This window comes from Urocitellus parryii, chromosome 12, assembly GCF_045843805.1.
Source record: "Urocitellus parryii isolate mUroPar1 chromosome 12, mUroPar1.hap1, whole genome shotgun sequence".
Taxonomy (NCBI): Eukaryota; Metazoa; Chordata; class Mammalia; order Rodentia; family Sciuridae; genus Urocitellus; species Urocitellus parryii.
The window spans coordinates 61,337,855-61,356,849 of record NC_135542.1 but is presented as its reverse complement, the minus strand read 5'-3'; the positions used below and the strand labels follow the sequence as shown (position 1 = coordinate 61,356,849).

General features: G+C 37.2%; 1 protein-coding gene across 3 annotated transcripts in view; it reads right to left on the bottom strand.

Moving 5' to 3' along the window:
- Hnrnpll (heterogeneous nuclear ribonucleoprotein L like) overlaps positions 1 to 13,855 on the bottom strand; it is a 37,555-nt gene extending 23,700 nt beyond the window's left edge. For all 3 annotated transcript variants that reach the window (XR_013342252.1, XM_077791723.1, XM_077791724.1), the window contains exons 1-2: positions 13,335 to 13,855; positions 3,491 to 3,609 (exon numbers count right to left, since the gene is read on the bottom strand). Coding sequence is in view for 2 of the 3 variants with exons in the window: in XM_077791723.1 (XP_077647849.1) it covers positions 3,491 to 3,609; positions 13,335 to 13,529 (314 nt within the window). In the remaining variant the exon portion in view is untranslated. The remainder of the gene's footprint in view (positions 1 to 3,490; positions 3,610 to 13,334) is intronic.
- Positions 13,856 to 18,995: the final 5,140 nt, after the last annotated feature.

The window sequence follows — 18,995 nt, the reverse complement described above, 5'->3', positions numbered from 1 at the left end:
AGTCTTGCACAAGAAAAACAGAAAACCCTGGAATTAGATCTATGCTAAAGAAATTGTCTCAAGGAGAATGTATGTTCTTTTCCAAAAAAAAAAAAAAAAAAAGATCAGTTTAATATATAAGTTATATTACCAAGAAAATATGTTAATAATGCCCCTTAACAGAAAAATTATAAAGGCACAAAAAATTATTGGCTTAATATAGACTTGATCATAATAAAACTGCTCTCTATAACTAAAAGAAGTAAACTAAGCACAAAAAGTGAAAAAGGTTACCCCAAAAAAGTGGCATTATATGAAGATAGAGAAGGGGAAAATTTAAATATTACAGACATTTTAGTATGTGCTTAAATTTGCTGGTACAAAATTTTAACAAATCTTAGAAAAGCAATATGAGAAAGAATGAATGACCAAAGAGAGATGGAAGAGAAACAAAAAGGTTAAGGGCATAAAAGGTCAATGCTTTCAACTCCATACCTTGAAAACTATTACTAACTTTTAAACAAAAATACAGAAAGCAACAAACTAGGTCCCCAAAATTTTGTCTTAACTAGCATAGGTCATCACTATACAACATCATTTCCTTTTTGACAGAGGAGAAGGGAGGAAAAAAAAGACAAAAATTTTTAAATATCCTTTTGGCTATAACAAACCTGCTATAATAGAAAAAAGACAAAAAGGTAAAAACACAGCAATTTTATTATCCTGACATAAAAAGTCTTAATATATTGTTATTCTGATGTTGCCATTTCTTATTTCCTATGCATCTAGTTTTTAGGTATAAACTTTATATTGAACTTGATAATTTACCAGACATGAGCAGTTTCTACAATCTATAATTTCACATTACAACTAAATAAACACATTAACGAATAGAGAAGTATGCCTATAATCCCAGCTGATCCAGAAGCTGAGACAGGAGGATCTCAAGTTTGAGGCCAGCCTCAGCATTTAAAGAGACTCCAAAAAAAAAAAAAAATCCCCAGTACAGCCCCCTCCACACACACAAAAGGCTTTATAAATATAGTATTTTTAAAGCAAAACTCCTACTCCTGATTGGAGCTGTTCACAGTTCTTTTCAGCTTTAACAGTCAGTTACCTTTTATTCAAGATTATTTCATTCAACTGAAACTCCTCTTACACTTATTTATGTCAATTAAGCTCATAATTATACACTAATTTGTTCTAACTATTTCATAACTTTTCTATCCACATAATACCAATCCTGAGGGCAGAATGATGTACTATACAAATTAAATGAGTGACATGCATATACATTAGACAGTACTAAGGATTCAGTATCAAATAGTCTAGAATCTAAAACGGGCCAGCCACCCAAGAAATGATTCAAGTTACTCAACTAATTAAACAATTCTAATTCCTTAATCCCCTAAACTCACATCATGGTTCCAACTGACATCAAAATATGTAAATAATTATTTCCCTACAGTTACCAACAAGTCATCAACCTGCTTTCTGATATCTGCCTGAATTTTTCCTGGCTTTAAGAAAGCTCCCTGTGTTTCTGGTTAGTTTTCTCTTTCTTTCTTTTTTTTTTTTTGTTACTGGGAACTGAACCTAGGGGCCCTTACTGAGGTACATCCCCAGCCCTCCCTTTTTATTTTGAGCCATGGTCTCCCTAAGTCACTGAGGTTGAACTTGTGATCTTCCTGCCTCGGCCTCCTGAGTATTGAGATTACAGGCATGCACTACTAGGCCTACCTAAGAAAGCCCTAACTTAAAAAAAGCTCCAAATATATAAGGAGAGAGGGAAAACAAACCAGAGAGATCTGCATCTTTATAACTCCACAGGATAATATCCCACTTATACAATGATTAGAAGATGCTTAGAAAAGGATTAGTGTAGTGCCAATATATAAAATTGAAGGTCTGAGGAATTGGCTTCAATATGTAACTCTTCAGAGTTAATTTCCAATATCAACTCCAAATAACAAAAACTGATAGCCATTTTAGTGATACTTCAACATACAGGCATTACCAGTTCCATATGGGTTCTCAATTTATATTTCTAATAATAAACAATCTGTACAGCAGTTTTTGAAGTAAATAAATAGCACATAAAAGGTATGCCAAGGGCTGGGGTTGTGGCTCAGCGGTAGAATACTCGCCTAGCAAGTGTAAGGCACTAGGTGCGATCCTTAGCACCAAATAAAAATAAATAAAGGTATTGTGATTACAGGCATGCACTACTAGGCCTACCTAAGAAAGCCCTAACTTAAATAAATATAAATATATATATATTTAAGAGAAAAAAAGGTGTGCCAAGTCAGTCACCAAAAAAATCAATAAAATGATGCCTTGATGATGGGCTGGGGATGTGGCTCAAGCGGTAGCACGCTCGCCTGGCATGCATGCAGCCCCGGGTTCGATCCTCAGCACCACATACAAAGAAAGATGTTGTGTCCGCCAAAAACTAAAAAATAAATATAAAAAAAAAAATCTCTCTCTCTTTAAAAAAAAAAAATGATGCCTCGATGGAAGGTGTCACATAATGCTATATATCATTGATCACCCACTTAATCTATTTATGTATTACCCTTCCAATATTCAAAGTTTTCATAAAATATTTCACAAAATAGATTTTATAGCTAGGTGCAGCAGAGCACGCCTATAATTTCTTCTACTTGGGAGGCTGAGGAAGGAGAATCATAAGTTCAAGGCCAGCCTAGGCAGTGTAGACCATACTGTCCCTCAAAATAGAATGGAATGTTAAAAGAACTGGGCATGTACTTCAATGGAAGAATGCCTGCCTAGCATTAACAAGGTACTGCATTCAATCCCCAGAACCAGAAAAAAATAAAATTGTTAATAAAATTGAAGCAATCAAGCTGTCTCAGCAAATACAATGAAATTTCTCTATTTACATATTTCAACTTGGTCTGTGCCTTCAATGCCAATAACAAAACCCCCAAACACATTCATCAAGAAAAAAAATAATAAGGCTGAGATGTAGCTCAGTGGTCAAGTGCTTACCTGGAGTTCTTAAGGACTAGGCTTGATCCCCAGCACAAGAAAAATTTAAAAATAAATCAATTCTAGATTATTTTATACTAAGAAGAGAATAACAACCAGACATATTCCAAAAATAATTTAGAATTTGAATGTCTACTTTTGGCAGCAGATTCACTTTTCTAATTATGTTTTCACTTAAAATTTTACATGCAACCTTGTTGAGAGATTGAGAAGTGATCATAGATCCACAATAATATACTTAGCATCACACTAGGAAGATTTAAAATAACAAGTCTAAGATTGAAGGATGTAGCTAAGTTGTCAAGCTTTTTCCTAGCATGCAGAACGCCCTGGATTCATCCCCCAGCACTGAGGGGGGTGGGGAGAATTGATAACAAGCTTAAAAGGCTCCAAAGACATACAGTCATAGGCAAATAATACATACAGTGCAAAACATAAGCAAGCAAAACTTATTCTACCATACTGTTTCCAACTTAAATGAAGTCCTTATTGTCCTTACCATATTGTCCCAAATTTTTCCAGAGCCTCCACCAGGTCTGCTTCCACCACAGATTCACAGAGCCCTCGAACATGGACAACAGGTGAAACAGAAACTTTATGATGACTTCCACCTGTCTCCTAAACAGAAAAAACAGTATCTAGTTAATAGTTAATAACTTTTCAGTCTAAATTGCATCTTTTATAGTAAACTCAACTCTGTATTAAAAAGTAACATTAAAAATAAAATTCCAAAACCAAACTAAAATTCACAAGTTAGCAAAAAAACTTGAGAATAAAATCATTACCTGAATATTTGGCTTAAAATTTTAATTCCTAAAAAAGAGCATTTTATCTCAATAAAAAGAATAAAAAATATTTAATAACTTATTTCAAGGAAATCGCAGAAAAAATTTCAGCATACACACAGGGCAAGCTATGAATAGAAATTAATAGTCATAATTTTCTAATTTTCTAATTTTTACTTCTGTAAAATCAAAATTTCACAGTCCAAATGAAAAGTTATAATTAAAATTTTGTCCTTAATATATTATTACATACTTCATTTTTCCTGTAACATAGTAAATTTGTATAATCTTTTGCTCTTGTTTAATCGGTTACCTAGTTCCACTACATATTAACTTGAAGCTATTCACTTAGCACACATGACAATTTAAATATATAAGGTACCATATGTGCTGATGAACAGGGAATAATCAAAACTGCAGCCCTCCTGGGCGTTTAATGGAGTATTTTGTATATTTGAGTGTGTCTAGTAGGAATTCCCAAAATATATACAATTTTAAAGTTTATAATAAAATGCAGTATCTACAAGCATTACTTTGAAAATACAAATAGCTCTCATTCACTGAATCCGAGTTCTATTAAGACAAAGATCTATATTACAAATGACACCAGGCACTTTTTTTCATCACCACTTCATATACAACTTCTGGATTCATACAAAATAATCTATTAACTTTCGTTTCTCCTATGAATAGACCAATCTAAAAGCACTGTTTTAAGAAAATTAACTCCTTTTAAAGCTACTTTAAAATACTTGACAATTTTACTTGTTTTGTACCAGAGACACTTAACCACTGAGCCACATCCATAGCATTTTTAATTTTTTTAGTTTGAGATAGGGTCTCACTAAAGTACTTAGGGCTTCACTAAGTTGCTAAGGCTGGCTTTGAACTTGCAATTCTTCTGCCTTGTATACCACCACACCCAGCTCCAATTCTACTTTCTACAAAGACTGTTAGGAAATATATAAAAATGGCAAGTGCTGCCAATAAAAAGAATGTCAGAGGATAAAGAAACTGATTTAAATACATAAAATATCACAGGACTACTCTTATGCTATTGTCAAATTCAACAAGTAAATTCAGTCTTTTGCAAACACCAATTCAATCCTTGAAATTTCACTTAAATTTCTATGTTCGGTGGTTAAACAAATAGTCATTAAATGTCACTAAATAAGAAATTACTCATTCTGACTGTATCCTAGGTATACTAACACCCTCAAGTAATATTAATAAACAAGACTCTATTAGGTGAAACTCAACATCAGATATACTTTATCATCATTAAATTCTTAAATATATCCAGGAAGAGAGCACTAATAATATTTTCTTAATTTAGAGCATATCTTTAAATAACAAGTTTAACTCTCAAAATAGATAGTAACTGCAAATTATAGCTAAGATAGTCATTTCATGCAATTCTTAGAAAATAGCTGGCAAAGATAAAAGGACAATAAAAAACTATTGGCCTGGACTCTTCAAAAAGCTAGTATCAAATATAGTGAAAAGAAGATTCTAGATTGAGACTAGGGAGACCAACCACCAAATGCAATAATAAGACTTCATTTTATACTAAGTAAAAACTGCTATAGAAGATGAACAATGAAGAATTCTGAATACAGGTAGGACATTAGATTTATCTAATATAATATGTATGAAAATAGTTACGTGAAAGAATATCCTTATTCTTAGGGATGAAGTAGCATAATGTCTGGAACCAATTTCAAATAGTTTGGGGTAGGAAGTATAAACACAGCTATGCAGATACAGATAGGTAAAAACCCTAAATGGCAAAATGTTCTTAAAAACTGCTGAATAAAGCTGGGGTTGTAGCTCAGTGGTAGAATGCTTGCCTAGCACATGTGAGGTACTGGGTTCAATCCTCAGCACCATATAAAAATAAATAAATAAAGGTATTTTGTCCATCTACAACAAAGTATTCTTTTAAAAAACTGTGGAATAGCTGGGCGCAGTAGTACATTCCTGTAATCCCAGTGACTGAAGCAGGAGGATCCCCGAGTTCAAAGCCAGCCTCAGCAAAAGTGAGGTGCTGGGCGAGGGTTGTGGTTCAGTGGTAAAACACTTGTTTAGCATGCATGAAGCACTGGGTTTGATTCTCAGCACATTAAAAAAATAAACAAACAAAAAGTGAGGTGCTAAGCAACTCAGTGTGACCCAGTCTCTAAATAAATTACAAAAACCAGGACTGGGGATGTGGCTCATGGTCAAGTGCCCCTGAGTTCAACCCCAGTACCCCAAAACAAAAACAAAACTGAATAAAAAGTATAGGGATATATGTAATAGAAGATTTTATATAATAAAAAAGTTACCAAATTATGTAATACTTAAGACCTACAAAGAAGGCATTAAGAATATTAAAAAAACCCATGAGCCCACCACCTACTTTAATAAAACATTACTAATTGATCACATCTCCTCCTCTTCCCTTCACATTATGGAGTAATCTCTATCCTGAATAGTGCTAAAAAAAAGTGACTACTTTTTTTTTTTTTTAAAGAGAGAGTGAGAGAGGAGAGAGGGGAGAGAGGGAGGGAGGGAGGGGGAGAGAGAGAGAGAGGGAGAGGGAGAGGGAGGGAGGGAGGGAGGGAGGGAGGGAGAGAGAGAGAGAGAGAGAGAGAGAGAGAGAGAGAGAGAGAGAGAGAATTTTTAATATTTATTTTTTTTAGTTCTCGGCGGACACAACATCTTTGTTGGTATGTGGTGCTGAGGATCGAACCCGGGCCGCACGCATGCCAGGCGAGCGCGCTACCGCTTGAGCCACATCCCCAGCCCCAAAAGTGACTACTTTTCAAAGTAGTCTTTCTCACCAAAAAAAAAAAAAAAAAAAAGGGTTACAGAACCAATTTAAAAATCCCTCAAAAGAATTCATTTTAACATTACCAAAGTCATTTCCTAAAAGCTGGACGACATGGCAATGCTAATTACTCTGATATGGTACACTGCATACATGTACCAAATCACATTGTGCCTCATAAATATGTACAATTATTACATGATATTTTTTTTTAAAAAATAATTTACAACAGAAAAAAAACCCGGAAAATATTAAATGTAATCAACATGGTACTTGCGGAAAGATGTGATTTTTCTCAACCTCAAGGCAGAAGACATATCCTCACACCCTGTATTTTACTTATTCCCATTCAACAAATCTTCTATTCATGAGTTTATCTACTTTGATATTTCCCTAACTTGAAATTGTATCCTCCTTTACTTAACAAAAAGTTTTCTAGTTCTTTCTGTATTAAAAAAATTTAAAACTCTAGGATTGCTTCAAATGTAAAAGATGTATTAAAGATGTCTTTTCAAACTATATTTCTACTCTCCCCTCCAGATCCTTTCTTGTGTCCCTCACCCCACCCTCACCCAAAATACTAGCATTCTTTTTAAATCACTATTTTCTCTTCTTGTATTATTTATACACTGGTAACAAGAAATCTAAAAAATCACTAGGAAAGCCTATTTCACCTACCCTAAAATTTACTTGTTATTTATTTTTCATGATGCTTCGTAACCTAGGGCCTCTCTCACATGCTATCCCCAGACCGAAAATAACCTCTTTTAAGAATCATACTATGCCATCTGATTCCTAAACTGGTAGATAACTAGGTATTACATATATACTATATACATAATAGTATTTCAATCATTTTTTCTCCAGCTTATGGAGTCATTTTTAAATCCTTTCTCATACAGAGTCCTTCTTACTTCAAATGTTTAGGTATTTGGGTCTCTCCTGGTCTATTATGATCTATTATTTACCAGACTAGAAACAATATTCCAGGTGTACACCCCAAAAATGAAAGCATGCTTGCAATGTACATTTTTTTTCCCAATTGTATATCCCTTCTTTAAATAAATGAGTCAACTATAATGGAGGCATTATTTGGTTTCCACTACAGGATAGAGACAAAAACATCCAGCCCCTCAAAGGCCATCTCAAAGATAAACCAATAATACCAATCATAAGATCTAATTTTAACTGCTGCAGACTGAAGACCAGTCTCTACTGCAGACAAAAGAAGCTCAATAGAGTACAAACTAAGCTTCTATCTGAAAGAAAAGACAAGAATCCATTAACACGTCTTTGTAAGCAAGAACTAAATTCTAAACTCACAAAGGCTAGGCATAATGTCTTTAAAGCTTTTTTGTTTTCCCTATATCTCTGTGCATAACACATGCTCAAGAACTACTGAACATTTTTTTTCTTCCTCCTGTATAGGAATTTAAAAGACCAACCTAAAATTCAGTACTTCATTCCCTGACATCAAACACCCACAAACACAATGCTAAATTTTAATCTAGCCTCAAGACAATCTATCATACTTTAAGAAAATTCTTCATAATCTACAATCCAATCTGTCTTTTGCTATTTCCCATCCAAAATGGCTTTTTTGAGTCAAAGACCAATATTCAAATCTTTGGACAATTACTGACTCAATGATCTTAGGATAGTTATATTACCTTTCTGTACCTCAATTGCTCTGCTAAAAAACAACAAAACCCCACAAATTCTTATCATGCAAAACAACAATAAATAATTCAAACATAAAAAATGTCAAACAGTGCTCGATATGGCTATTGAACACTCAATAAATGATAGTTGGCACCCGCTATCTTCACCTACCTTTCCATCTTCTAATCTTCTAATTATTTGCAATTTCTTAAATCACACCCCAGTTTACCCTTAAACTAAATATCCTCCAGATTCTCCTGTTACACTTATGAGGTGATTTTAAGTGCCTTCTCCATTCTAGTTATCTTTCTCTAGACACATTAGATTTTATCAATATAGAACCAAGAAATGAGTATTTCCACATGTGAGATTATTACCTCCCTCACTTCAGGCACTTATATAGATCAGGACAAAATTTGCAAAGAATGCCGTAAATATTAATTCATACTACAATTTAAGCTAATCTACATTTTTTTTCTTCCTAAATAATTTTATCTCTTTATTTGGTTGTCTTCTCTCTCTAAAAAACAATGTAACAGACCCAAAATATAAAAAACTATCCAAGCTTTTAGGTACATTTATTCACACAACAAAATTTTAAAAAACATGATTAATATATGTGTTTTTTAAAAACCTTTATTATTATTTGCTTAGATAGTAGAAATCATTTGGTTTTGCATACCCTCAACTCCTTTTTCCTCCTGGTTAAAAAAAAAAAAAAAAAAAGGAGGAGGGGTGGTTGAGGATTTAGCCTAATAGTAGAGATCACCTAGCATCAGTCCGGCCCCAAGTTCTGAGTTTGATATCCAGCAATACAATGTATACAACAAAAACCTCAACTCAATGTTAATCACACAATCATGCCTCTCCAACTTCAGAGGAAGCCCAGCATTAAGGGAACGGGGGCAGTCAAAAGTGGCATCCCCAGAGGCACTGGACCACTGATCCCAAAGAGGATAAATATGGACATTTAGAGAGAGAAAGGGTACTGTTTGCTAGCTTTAAGAATCTAAGTCTAGCTTTACCACCACAGAATAAAAACAGAACTGAATCACAAAAAGAGAATCAAGTCCTTATGACATCCAACCATGCCTGAAACTAATGCCATTATTTGGCTTTTCCAGTTACGTGGGCCAAGAAATTCCCTATTCTCTCGTTTTTTGTTTTGTTTAAGCTCATCTGAGTTGTCACTGTGGTTGTATCTACAAGGCCTGAAAGTTGCATTTCAATTTCATAGAGGTTAAAAAGGAAATAGAGGCAGCAGCATCACAGATTTCTGGATAATGGGATATTTCTGGATAATGGGATATTATGTCTCATCACTGAGAATGGTACCTGGGGCTCAGGGCAGGAGCTCAAGGACTACCAAGGCACTGGACCACTGAGCCACATCCCCAGCCCTATTTTGTATTTTATTTAGAGACAGGGTCTCACTGAGTTGCTTAGCGCCTCACCCGTTGCTAAGGCTGGCTTTGAACTCTTGATTCAATTACTAGTTTTTAATGGATCAAAAATCATACACACCACCTAGTCTCAGGTTAAGTTAAAAAGCTTGTTGGCAACAGAGGGAAGATAACCCACCTTGGTTATGCTAACTGGCTCTATTAGCACTTTTTTTTTTTCCCAATGTTGGGGATTGAACCTAAGGCTTTGAATATGCTAATCTCACACGCTAATTCTGAGCCACACTCCCACCCTCTGCTCTTTTCACTAGACATACTAACATGAAGAGATAGTCATTTGTTAAAGCCAAAAGATAGTAAAACCTACATTTCAACTCTTTCCCAAAACTAGCCCTAAAAACCCTCACTCTACTATAGCAACTAGAGGAAATAATGGACACTATTGCTACACACCTTCAAGTTATAGCAATTACCTTCAGGGGGTACACGTTCTTAAGTATCCCAGTCCCCCAAAAGAGAACATAACTTGCCATGTTTGCTATTTTCAAAACTTCTATGGCAGTTAATCCAACTAAATGATCTTATCCTGTCTTCCATTCCATATTCGTCCAATGAGCCAGCCATCATAATAGTCCTATCATTTCTGTAATATACATTATGCAAGTGTTGTAGTATATCATGAATTCAAACTGGATTCTTTATGTAATGTATAATCTTTTATTTAGAAATCCTAGGAGTTATCATTTTATCTTGGCATTTTACTTGCAAGCCTGTTTATTAAAAGTTGAGAAACTTAAATTTTTACCTCATCAACAAACAAATCACTCAATCTCTGCCGGTTAATCAGCAGAACTGAATGACTGAAAAACAGTCTCCAAAATAAATTAACACCATCCCAATTTATTCAATTGGCTTTTCCATGGGAAGCCCTAACATTTGGAGGTCAAGCATTAAGCAAATATTATTAATGCTTTAATTTTATAAAATTAAGAGGATACCAAAAGAGTGTTCAATAATATGATCTTGAAATTCATGTCTGCTAAATTTAAGAACACTATTTACTCCACAAGATTAAAATAACTGCAATAAATGGCATGAACCTCCATAATCAAGCTTGTGAATTTAAAACCTTGGGAGTTTTTGCTGTATAAAAAGTAAGTACCAAAGATTCAAATTTGAAAGGTGTTTTATTTCTTGTACTTAAAATACTTACTCTTGGGCTGGGGATGTGGCTCAAGCGGTAGCGCGCTCACCTGGCATGCGTGCTGCCCGGGGTTCGATCCCCAGCACCACATACCAACAAAGATGTTGAACTAAAGTATAAATATTAAAAATTCTCTCTCTCTCTCACTCTCTCTTTAAAAAAAAAAATAAATAAAAAAAATAAAATACTCTTATACACCTTCCAATATCAATTTACAAAGATCAATTCATCTTCAAGTCTTTCTTAAATATTTACTTTCCTCTTTAAATTTTGTTAACATACTATTTAAACACTCACAGAAACTGAATTATGAACAGCCAAACAATGTAAATCCTTCAAAAGTCTTTGTATTTTACAAACTTCCAACTAGAGTTGAAAAGATTGTCCATCAACATATCTAATCTGCATTTACTTTAACAGTTGGACCAAGGTATTTCTTCCATAGGCTGAAGGACCACCAAGGTTGGGCCAAACTCTCTTCAATTAGATGAATTACCATATTTTTGCAAGATGAAGCACTAGCTAGTGAACTTCTATCCAAGGAATGCCTACTTTATAAGTTTCCATAGCTAGAATGGTGTTAAAAAAAAAAAAAAAAAAAAAAAAAAAAACCTCACAGGGGAAAACAATGTTTAAAAACAGGAGAAATAAGCCTCATTATATTCCACAGTACAGAATTAGTTCTAAAGTAAAACGAAAGCAACTCAACCTTTCCTAAGAAATTTAACAGCAGTGCGATTAACAAAAGCTAGAATTTATAACTCAGTCTACATATGTTAGTTTCTGCCTGGGTAATTTAAAACCTACATTAAGTTCATTATTTAACTAAGGCTTCAGGTGAGGAAGGCATGTAGTTCAACTTTTAGTTTCAGACTAAGAAAACCCAGAGCAGTAATTAACTTCTTCAAGGTCACATAAATTGTAGGCTAAGAGTCCTGACCCTCCTCAAGTCCTAGCTCAGTGCTATTTCCACTGCTCCACTCAATTTAATATTATTCCCTTAACGGTTTATGTTTTCAAAAACAAATTTTTATAAACTGACTTAAGTGTATTCCAAGACACTTAAAGACATTTTATGGCGCTGCACAAGAACCCAACCAGGACTTTTGGAAAAGAGATATAGTGATTAAATATACCTAAATATCCGTTACAACATTCCTATTTCCAACTTACACACGAGTTGATTTTGAACGAAAACTTCCTGAGAAGAATTTCCTTTTTTCACACTACAAAGTTATACTCTGAATATTTCAAATAGCTAGGTGCAAAATCAAAAAAAAAAAAAAAAAAGAAGAAAAAAGAAAGAAAAAAGCTAAGGAAACGTTCTCAGAGGAAGAAAAAGTTCAATTTTAAAAAGTGTGCAATAATATCTGTCACATTTACGTGTTTGAGAACACTGGAGACTGCTGACCAGAATTTTTTGTACACAAGCTCCAAGGAAAAAAGCTTTAAAAGACTTCCAACTTTCGTCTTACAAAGGGTAAGGATAAAATCACTTTAGTGTACTAAAATCAGTTTAATGGACAACTTTGTAAGTTCCATTTAAAGTTTGGAATTAGTCACAATTGAAACATACTAAATGTTCGAAGAACATCTAAGTCATTAACACACTATAAGTGCACCAAAAAAGGGCAGAAATGTTTGCTTCGGTTTTGTTTCCTTAATAAAGTCTCCATCCAGCTAAAGCTGAATACTTGCTGTAGATAATAAAATGGTTTGCCCACTTCCTTCTGCTTCTAGCCAACATTTCCCCCATCAAAGACAAGACTCTAGGAAAAGTGCTTAATAGACTGGAGTTCAGTTCCTCCTTTTGCGGGGCAAATTTGAAGTAAATACTAATGAAAAACTTAAAATTACTTAACAGATTGGCTTTACTTTAAAGCAAGGTTGGACTAACACCTGCCAACACATTTTTGTAATCGAGCTATACTGAGCCATCATCACAAAACTGGGTAGCTAAGTATGCACGCCAGGCCTGCAAAGGTAAAAAATGTTTTAATGAAACCTTCAGGGGAAGTAAGCTTTAAGCATGAAGGCGTAATTTGTCACTTAGTAGCTCTCTCCTCAGGACCGATGTGATGAGAGCCCTACAGTGAAGGTGCCCGGCGCGGAGATGCTGCAGCGGCCAGAGGCGCCCCAGGGAGCAGAGGTCCCAGAGGCGGCCCACGCCAGAGTTTCAACCAACAAAGAGCAAGTCACGCTCCAAAGCCCCCCGCAGCGGAAGCGACGTCCCCCACCCGGCGACCCTCCAGGAGTTCAGAGCCGGGCAGGTGACTCCCGGCCGGCCCGAGCTCGGGATGCGGGAAACCGGTAAAGGCAATAACACGAGTCCCAAGAGGGCCCGGCGCCGGTCCGCCGCGTCCGCGCAGCAGAAAAGGAAAACGCCGCGCGAGCGAGGCCCGGCCGGAGCCCAGCCGCCCAGCCCTGATTCCTCGGGAGCCGCCGGGCAAGCAGTACGCGGCGCCGCGCTTTGTTACCGGCTGCGAGAAGCTCCGGCCACCGCCGCCGCCGCCGCCATCGCCCCCGCCCCGGGGCGTCGCTTCGCGGCGGTTCTCTCCTTCCTCGGCCGAGTAGTCGATCTCCCCCTCCTCGGTCTTGAGGCGCTTGGCCTGGCTCTCGTACTCCCGGTCCTCCTCGTACGTCTCCCTGGGGGAGGAGGAGGAGGAGGACATGGCGGCGGCCGGAGGAACCAGCGGGAAAGCGGTGGGGGTGGCGCTGGGGTGCGGGCCTCAGATACCGCCGGCCAGTCCCCGCCGCGGGCAGCGCCTCTTCAGCTGCCGGGCCGTCCGCGGGGGGCGCGCGCCCTAAAGCCCGGTGGCCGAGAGCTCGGGCAGGCGGGCTGAGGGGGGAGCCCCGGGAGGAGGCTCCGGAGCGGCCGCTCCCCTTTATTACCGAGCCAACATTCAGCCTCTCCCCTCTACTCGGTCTCCGCTCCCAGCCCCGGGGAGCGAATCTAAGGCTGGGGACGCGACCGTGGCTTCCGGTCTTCCCTCCTCCCCTAATCCGCTCCCCGCCGTCCAAGCCGAGCCTCCGCCCCGCCCTCACTGCCGCCGCGCAGGATCGAATTCAGCCGCAGCCCGCGGGAAGCGCCCCCCAACCGGGTCCAGCTCCTTATTGGCAGGAGAGATAGTCGACCTGGCTTCCAATTGGCTGGAAGACCTGTTCGTCAAAAGCCGTCCGCGGCCGGGCAGTGCCAAGCTCCCAGATCCTCCAGAATTCTCCGCCAGCCTGGGTCCTGGCAGCGCAACGCCCGCCGCGCGCCTCCCTGAAACCGTTGAGGCCCCGCGGCCGTTGGCGTTGTTACACTCTTGCTCCAGGGGAGGCGACCAGTGAATCCAGAGTGGCGACGAGGCGTGCGGTGGGGCCTGGCTGCGGTTGTTAACCACCCTCCCGCTAATTTAAATGCTTTTATTCTTTTTTTTAAAGGAGGATGAGGAAAACCTCTAAAATCCTGCACACATACCCTACACAGCAGCCCTAAAACTTAAGGGAATGAGGAGAGAAGAGGGTTTGAAAGCAAGAGTTTAGCCTTACCCTAGGTCGTGTGCAAAAACTGATAAAGTGCGTGGACTCTCAGTGCGGCTAATAGATTATTCGAGAAGAGCTGTAGACATTTACTGAGCGTCAGTCATCAGCGAGGTGTCTGTGGAAGATGCTCCTCCCAGGCGCCTGTCAGTTGGATGGGTTATTTGCAATCTGAACCTTTAATGACAATGTCTCAGTCCTTGCCCATTTAAATGTTTTCAACTTCCCCTACAAAGTGCCGTGCTCATCCTGATTCTTTTCTGGATGTTCTATTTATGATTTTCGAAAGATAAGGAAACCCTATCAATTTTTTTCTGTTGGTCCGCAGTTCTCTTCCTCTGTGGACGGCCTCAAAATGAAGGCCTAAAATATCTTTCAGGAGAGAAACTGGCAAAATTAAAGAAACGTAATTTCTCTTGTGTTCTGCTGTCCCTCATTCCTAAAGGTGGCCTTCTTTTCCTATTAGTGTGGATTCTTTCCTTCTCCAGCCTAATTCTTTCAGATACTTAAAAAAAAAAAAAAAAAAAAAAAGCTACTTACTGCTGAGAGTACTTTAACACACACTGTTTTGTACTTTATAATTTACATTGCTGATCATTTAAGAATGTAATTCCAAGCTTTTCCACAGCATTACACAGTTATAATCAAATTTGTGTGAGGCTACTGGTATATATTGACAAAATAGAACTAAAAAACAATTACAAATTTACTGTTTAAGATAAAGTGGGAGTAAACAGAAGTATTAAAGAGGGAGCTGCAGAGCTGGCCACAGATAAGGAAATATTGTGGGCAAAAGTGCTGCAATGGTTTGGAAAGTAAATACCAACAAAGGATACAGTTCTATTTAAAATCTGTTTGTTCGGGATGGTGGCACACATTGTAATCCCAGCAACTCCAGAGGCTGAGGCAGGAGGATCCCAAGTTCGAAACCAGCCTCCGCAATTTAGCGAGGCCCTAAGCAATTTAGTGAGACTTATAAATAAACAAACAAACAAATAAATAAGGGCTGGTAACGTGGTCTCAGCATCAAAGACCAGTAGAGAAAGATGAGTGCTTATCAAGGAAATTCCCTAGATATGGGGGTAAGGTATCTGTTCAGAAGATATTTTTATTTTGCTCAAAAAAGAAGACTAGGGGTATAGCTTAGTGGTGGAAGGTGTGCTTAGCATGGTTGAGGCCCTGGATTCAATCCCCAGCACCAAATAATAGCAGCAACCACTTAAAATGGCCTAACCACTGACAAGGTCATGTCTATAAATTCTGACACAAACCTTCTACCAGAAACATTATTGTTACTCTGTCCTTTATACAATTAAAGAAAACAGCCCAGGAAAGGTTAAGAAACCTCTTTAGAGCTGCAGTTAGTAAACTAGAGAACCAGGATTGGAACCTACAGGATCTGATTGCAGAACCAATACTCTTCATCAAAAGAATGATGATTTAATTATTGTGCTTGTTGCTACCATGGGCATATTGTCCTAACTTATAGTCATTTATCCTGATACTAACTCATTCACTAATTTCTACCGACAGTTCTAATTCTGGAAAGTGGTGACTAGATTATAGTTTTTACCATTTTTATTTGTATAAGGAAATTCAATTCACTTCTATAGGATATTAAAACTATAATATACTGGTTTAGTATTTTTAAATTTAATTTCTGTAGAAAAGACCCAGAAATTAAGTGAAGGTGTCACCATTTTCTGATGGATATATTATTTGAGATGCAAATTGGAGGTTTTCATACCAAAACTCAATTTCTAATATTGCTACTATGGGGGGAGGGCTGCTGGGGATTGAACTCAGGGCTTTGTGCATACAAGGCAAGCACTCTACCAACTGAGCTATATTCCCAATATTGCTACTATTTTACTGAATGTACAACACTTTTCCTGGCTTAATTTCTGTAAAAGTCAAATAAAACCTTTACACCTTACTGTGAGCCACATTTCTAAAGGATCGGAGCCACAGAGGTGTGCTATGATTAAGGCCACATGTTTAACATGAAATTCAGCTATTCAGAAACAAACCAATTATTTCTATGAATTTTTGTGAAATCCAGAGTGCATTATTTCTGATGATACCACTTTCATTGTTCAACAGAAATCACCAAGAAAGAGCACAGTGGTCCATTTCTCAAAGAGTACTGTGGCTCTGTTGCCCCTTCTATTCAACCCACCTTTGGTTAGTTATGGTGAAAAACCACAGTTCCGGGAGGATGCACCCGGCAGGAAGTGCCTTGAGCACTATTAACTCAGCAGTGTAGTCAAGTGTAACCACAACTGCATAACCTTTGAGAGCTGCATATACATCTTGTTTTGGGGCCCCAACCTTCACAACATTTGGCCTATTTTTTAAAGTTGGAAAATATCTAAAAAAAAATAAAATAGATTGTTCTTAGCAGTACAGATAGTAACAGATAACATTTCTTAACAGATAAGATAAATTCTTATCTGTTAGTCTTAGTCTTAGAAGTGATATTTAAATTGTTTTCACTTCTCTCCCTGACTCATGTGAATTGATAGTACTTTTGATTTTAAAAAATAAATTGATTTAAAACTTACTCTTCTTTCCTAGTCTTTGATCCTGAGACTACTATAAAATAAAAGACAAAAGATGCTAAATGTAGCACATAACCTAGGTTATGTCGATCTCAGCTTTGGACCCTTTCCTATCTGGGCAATGTCTTTGCATTCTGAATGTCAGGGGACATTTAAATGAAACAGATCATATTTTACAAAATTGTATAATCGTTTCCCTTGTTCCTGTTTATATCCCAAACCAGTGCAAAACTTTCTTCATCCTCACCCCTAAAACCAGAAAATCAATAGGCCATTTTTACTTAAAAACTGGACAAAAGCACATTACTTGTGCAGCTTCTCTTTACTAGCCACAAGTCAGCTATTGGTTTGACCTTGACCTATGCTGTACAATATAGTGGTCACCAGTCATTTGTGATTATATAAAACAATGAAATTTAAATAAAATTTCCAGTTCGGTGTCTGGATCACACTAATGATCAAGAGCCACATATATAAGTGGTGGCCACATTGGACAGGGTTAAACTGGACTATAGCACAGGGAATGGTGTAGCTCCTTCATCTTTGTATCTTCAGCACCTAGAACATTGCTTGGTACACACTAGGCACTGACAAGATGTTTGTTGATCTAAATTAACTTTCTTTTTATCTGGCTCCAAAAGAAATAAAGGATGTAAACTTAGCAAATTATGTCTCTGCAGGTGTCTTAGTTGCAAAGAACCACCCCAGTTGGTTTAAGCAAGAATTAAAGCACTTAAAGAAGAATTGAAAATGTTGATGGAGTAACTCTCAAAACCATGTCTCAGAACTAGAACCAGCAGAGCTGAACTCTTCCTCATTGAGAAGACAATTTGATTTACTCCTCACCTTAATTTAAATGACATTATTTTAAAAATATAATTCCATTTTTCAAATAACTAAACAGATATGTCTCCTTTTGTGTACTTTAAATGTATATGATTTAAAATTTTAGTCAACCCATTGTAATAAATATGATAGAAATATTTTAACAAACGATTTCCTACTGTGGATATTATCAAAATTCCTTTACAAAGGCAAGTAGGTTACTCTTTGACTTAACTTTAACCACAGCATTCTAAGAAAAACAGTATTTACACTGAACTGAGGAATTAGGCAAACAAAAATTGTTTTCTTGAAAGATGCTACCATAAAATTACACATAAATTTAAAAATAAAGATGCTATCATAACCACTTGGTGTCAAAAACTTTGTGGGATACAGTTACTATTATTACTAATTATAAATAATTCAGAATTGTGTAGTCTTTTCTATGTACAAAACAGTGTCACATGTATTATCTTGCTTGATTCTCACAGATATCATATAGGGTAGACAGTAGACAGGGCAGGTTTTACTATCTCCATTTGGCAGATAAAGCTTAAAGGGACTAATATTTTTGTCTCATAAATTCTCTTCTACTTTTCACTATAACTAGTAAAATCATATAAACTATCTGTGATGATGATATTGGAATTGGAACTCAGTTTTTCTGCCCTATTTGCATGTATCTATTTTTAAATAATCTATAATTTGTGTGAACTACAATTATTGTTTTATGCCTCTGGGAAAAAATGTACCTCAACACCTCTTAATAGAAGGCCTTCAATCAATAAATATTTGCTAAAATATCAATGAATATATGAGTAGTTCTGAAAACAGAATAGACAATATCAGTAGAAATTCGGTTGCAAAGAACCACCCCAGTTGGTTTAAGCAAGAATTAAAGCACTTAAAGTTAAGAATTGAAAATGTTGATGGAGTAACTCTCAAAACCATGCCTCAGAACTAGAACCAGAAGAGCTGAACTCTTCCTCATTGAGAAGCCAACAGCTGCAGCACTATAACGCCATAGCCATAGCCTGGAAGCCACCATGGTCCAGAAGCTGCCACTTCCAAGGCCAGCTCCAGAATCACATTGTACCAACTGCACAGCCAACATGGATGTACCATCCTTGCTTCCTTGTATTCACAAAGCTGGTAAGAACACTGGGATCTCTGATACCAGTGTTACAGAACAAAAACACCCTTTCACATGCCTATCAGAAGAAATAG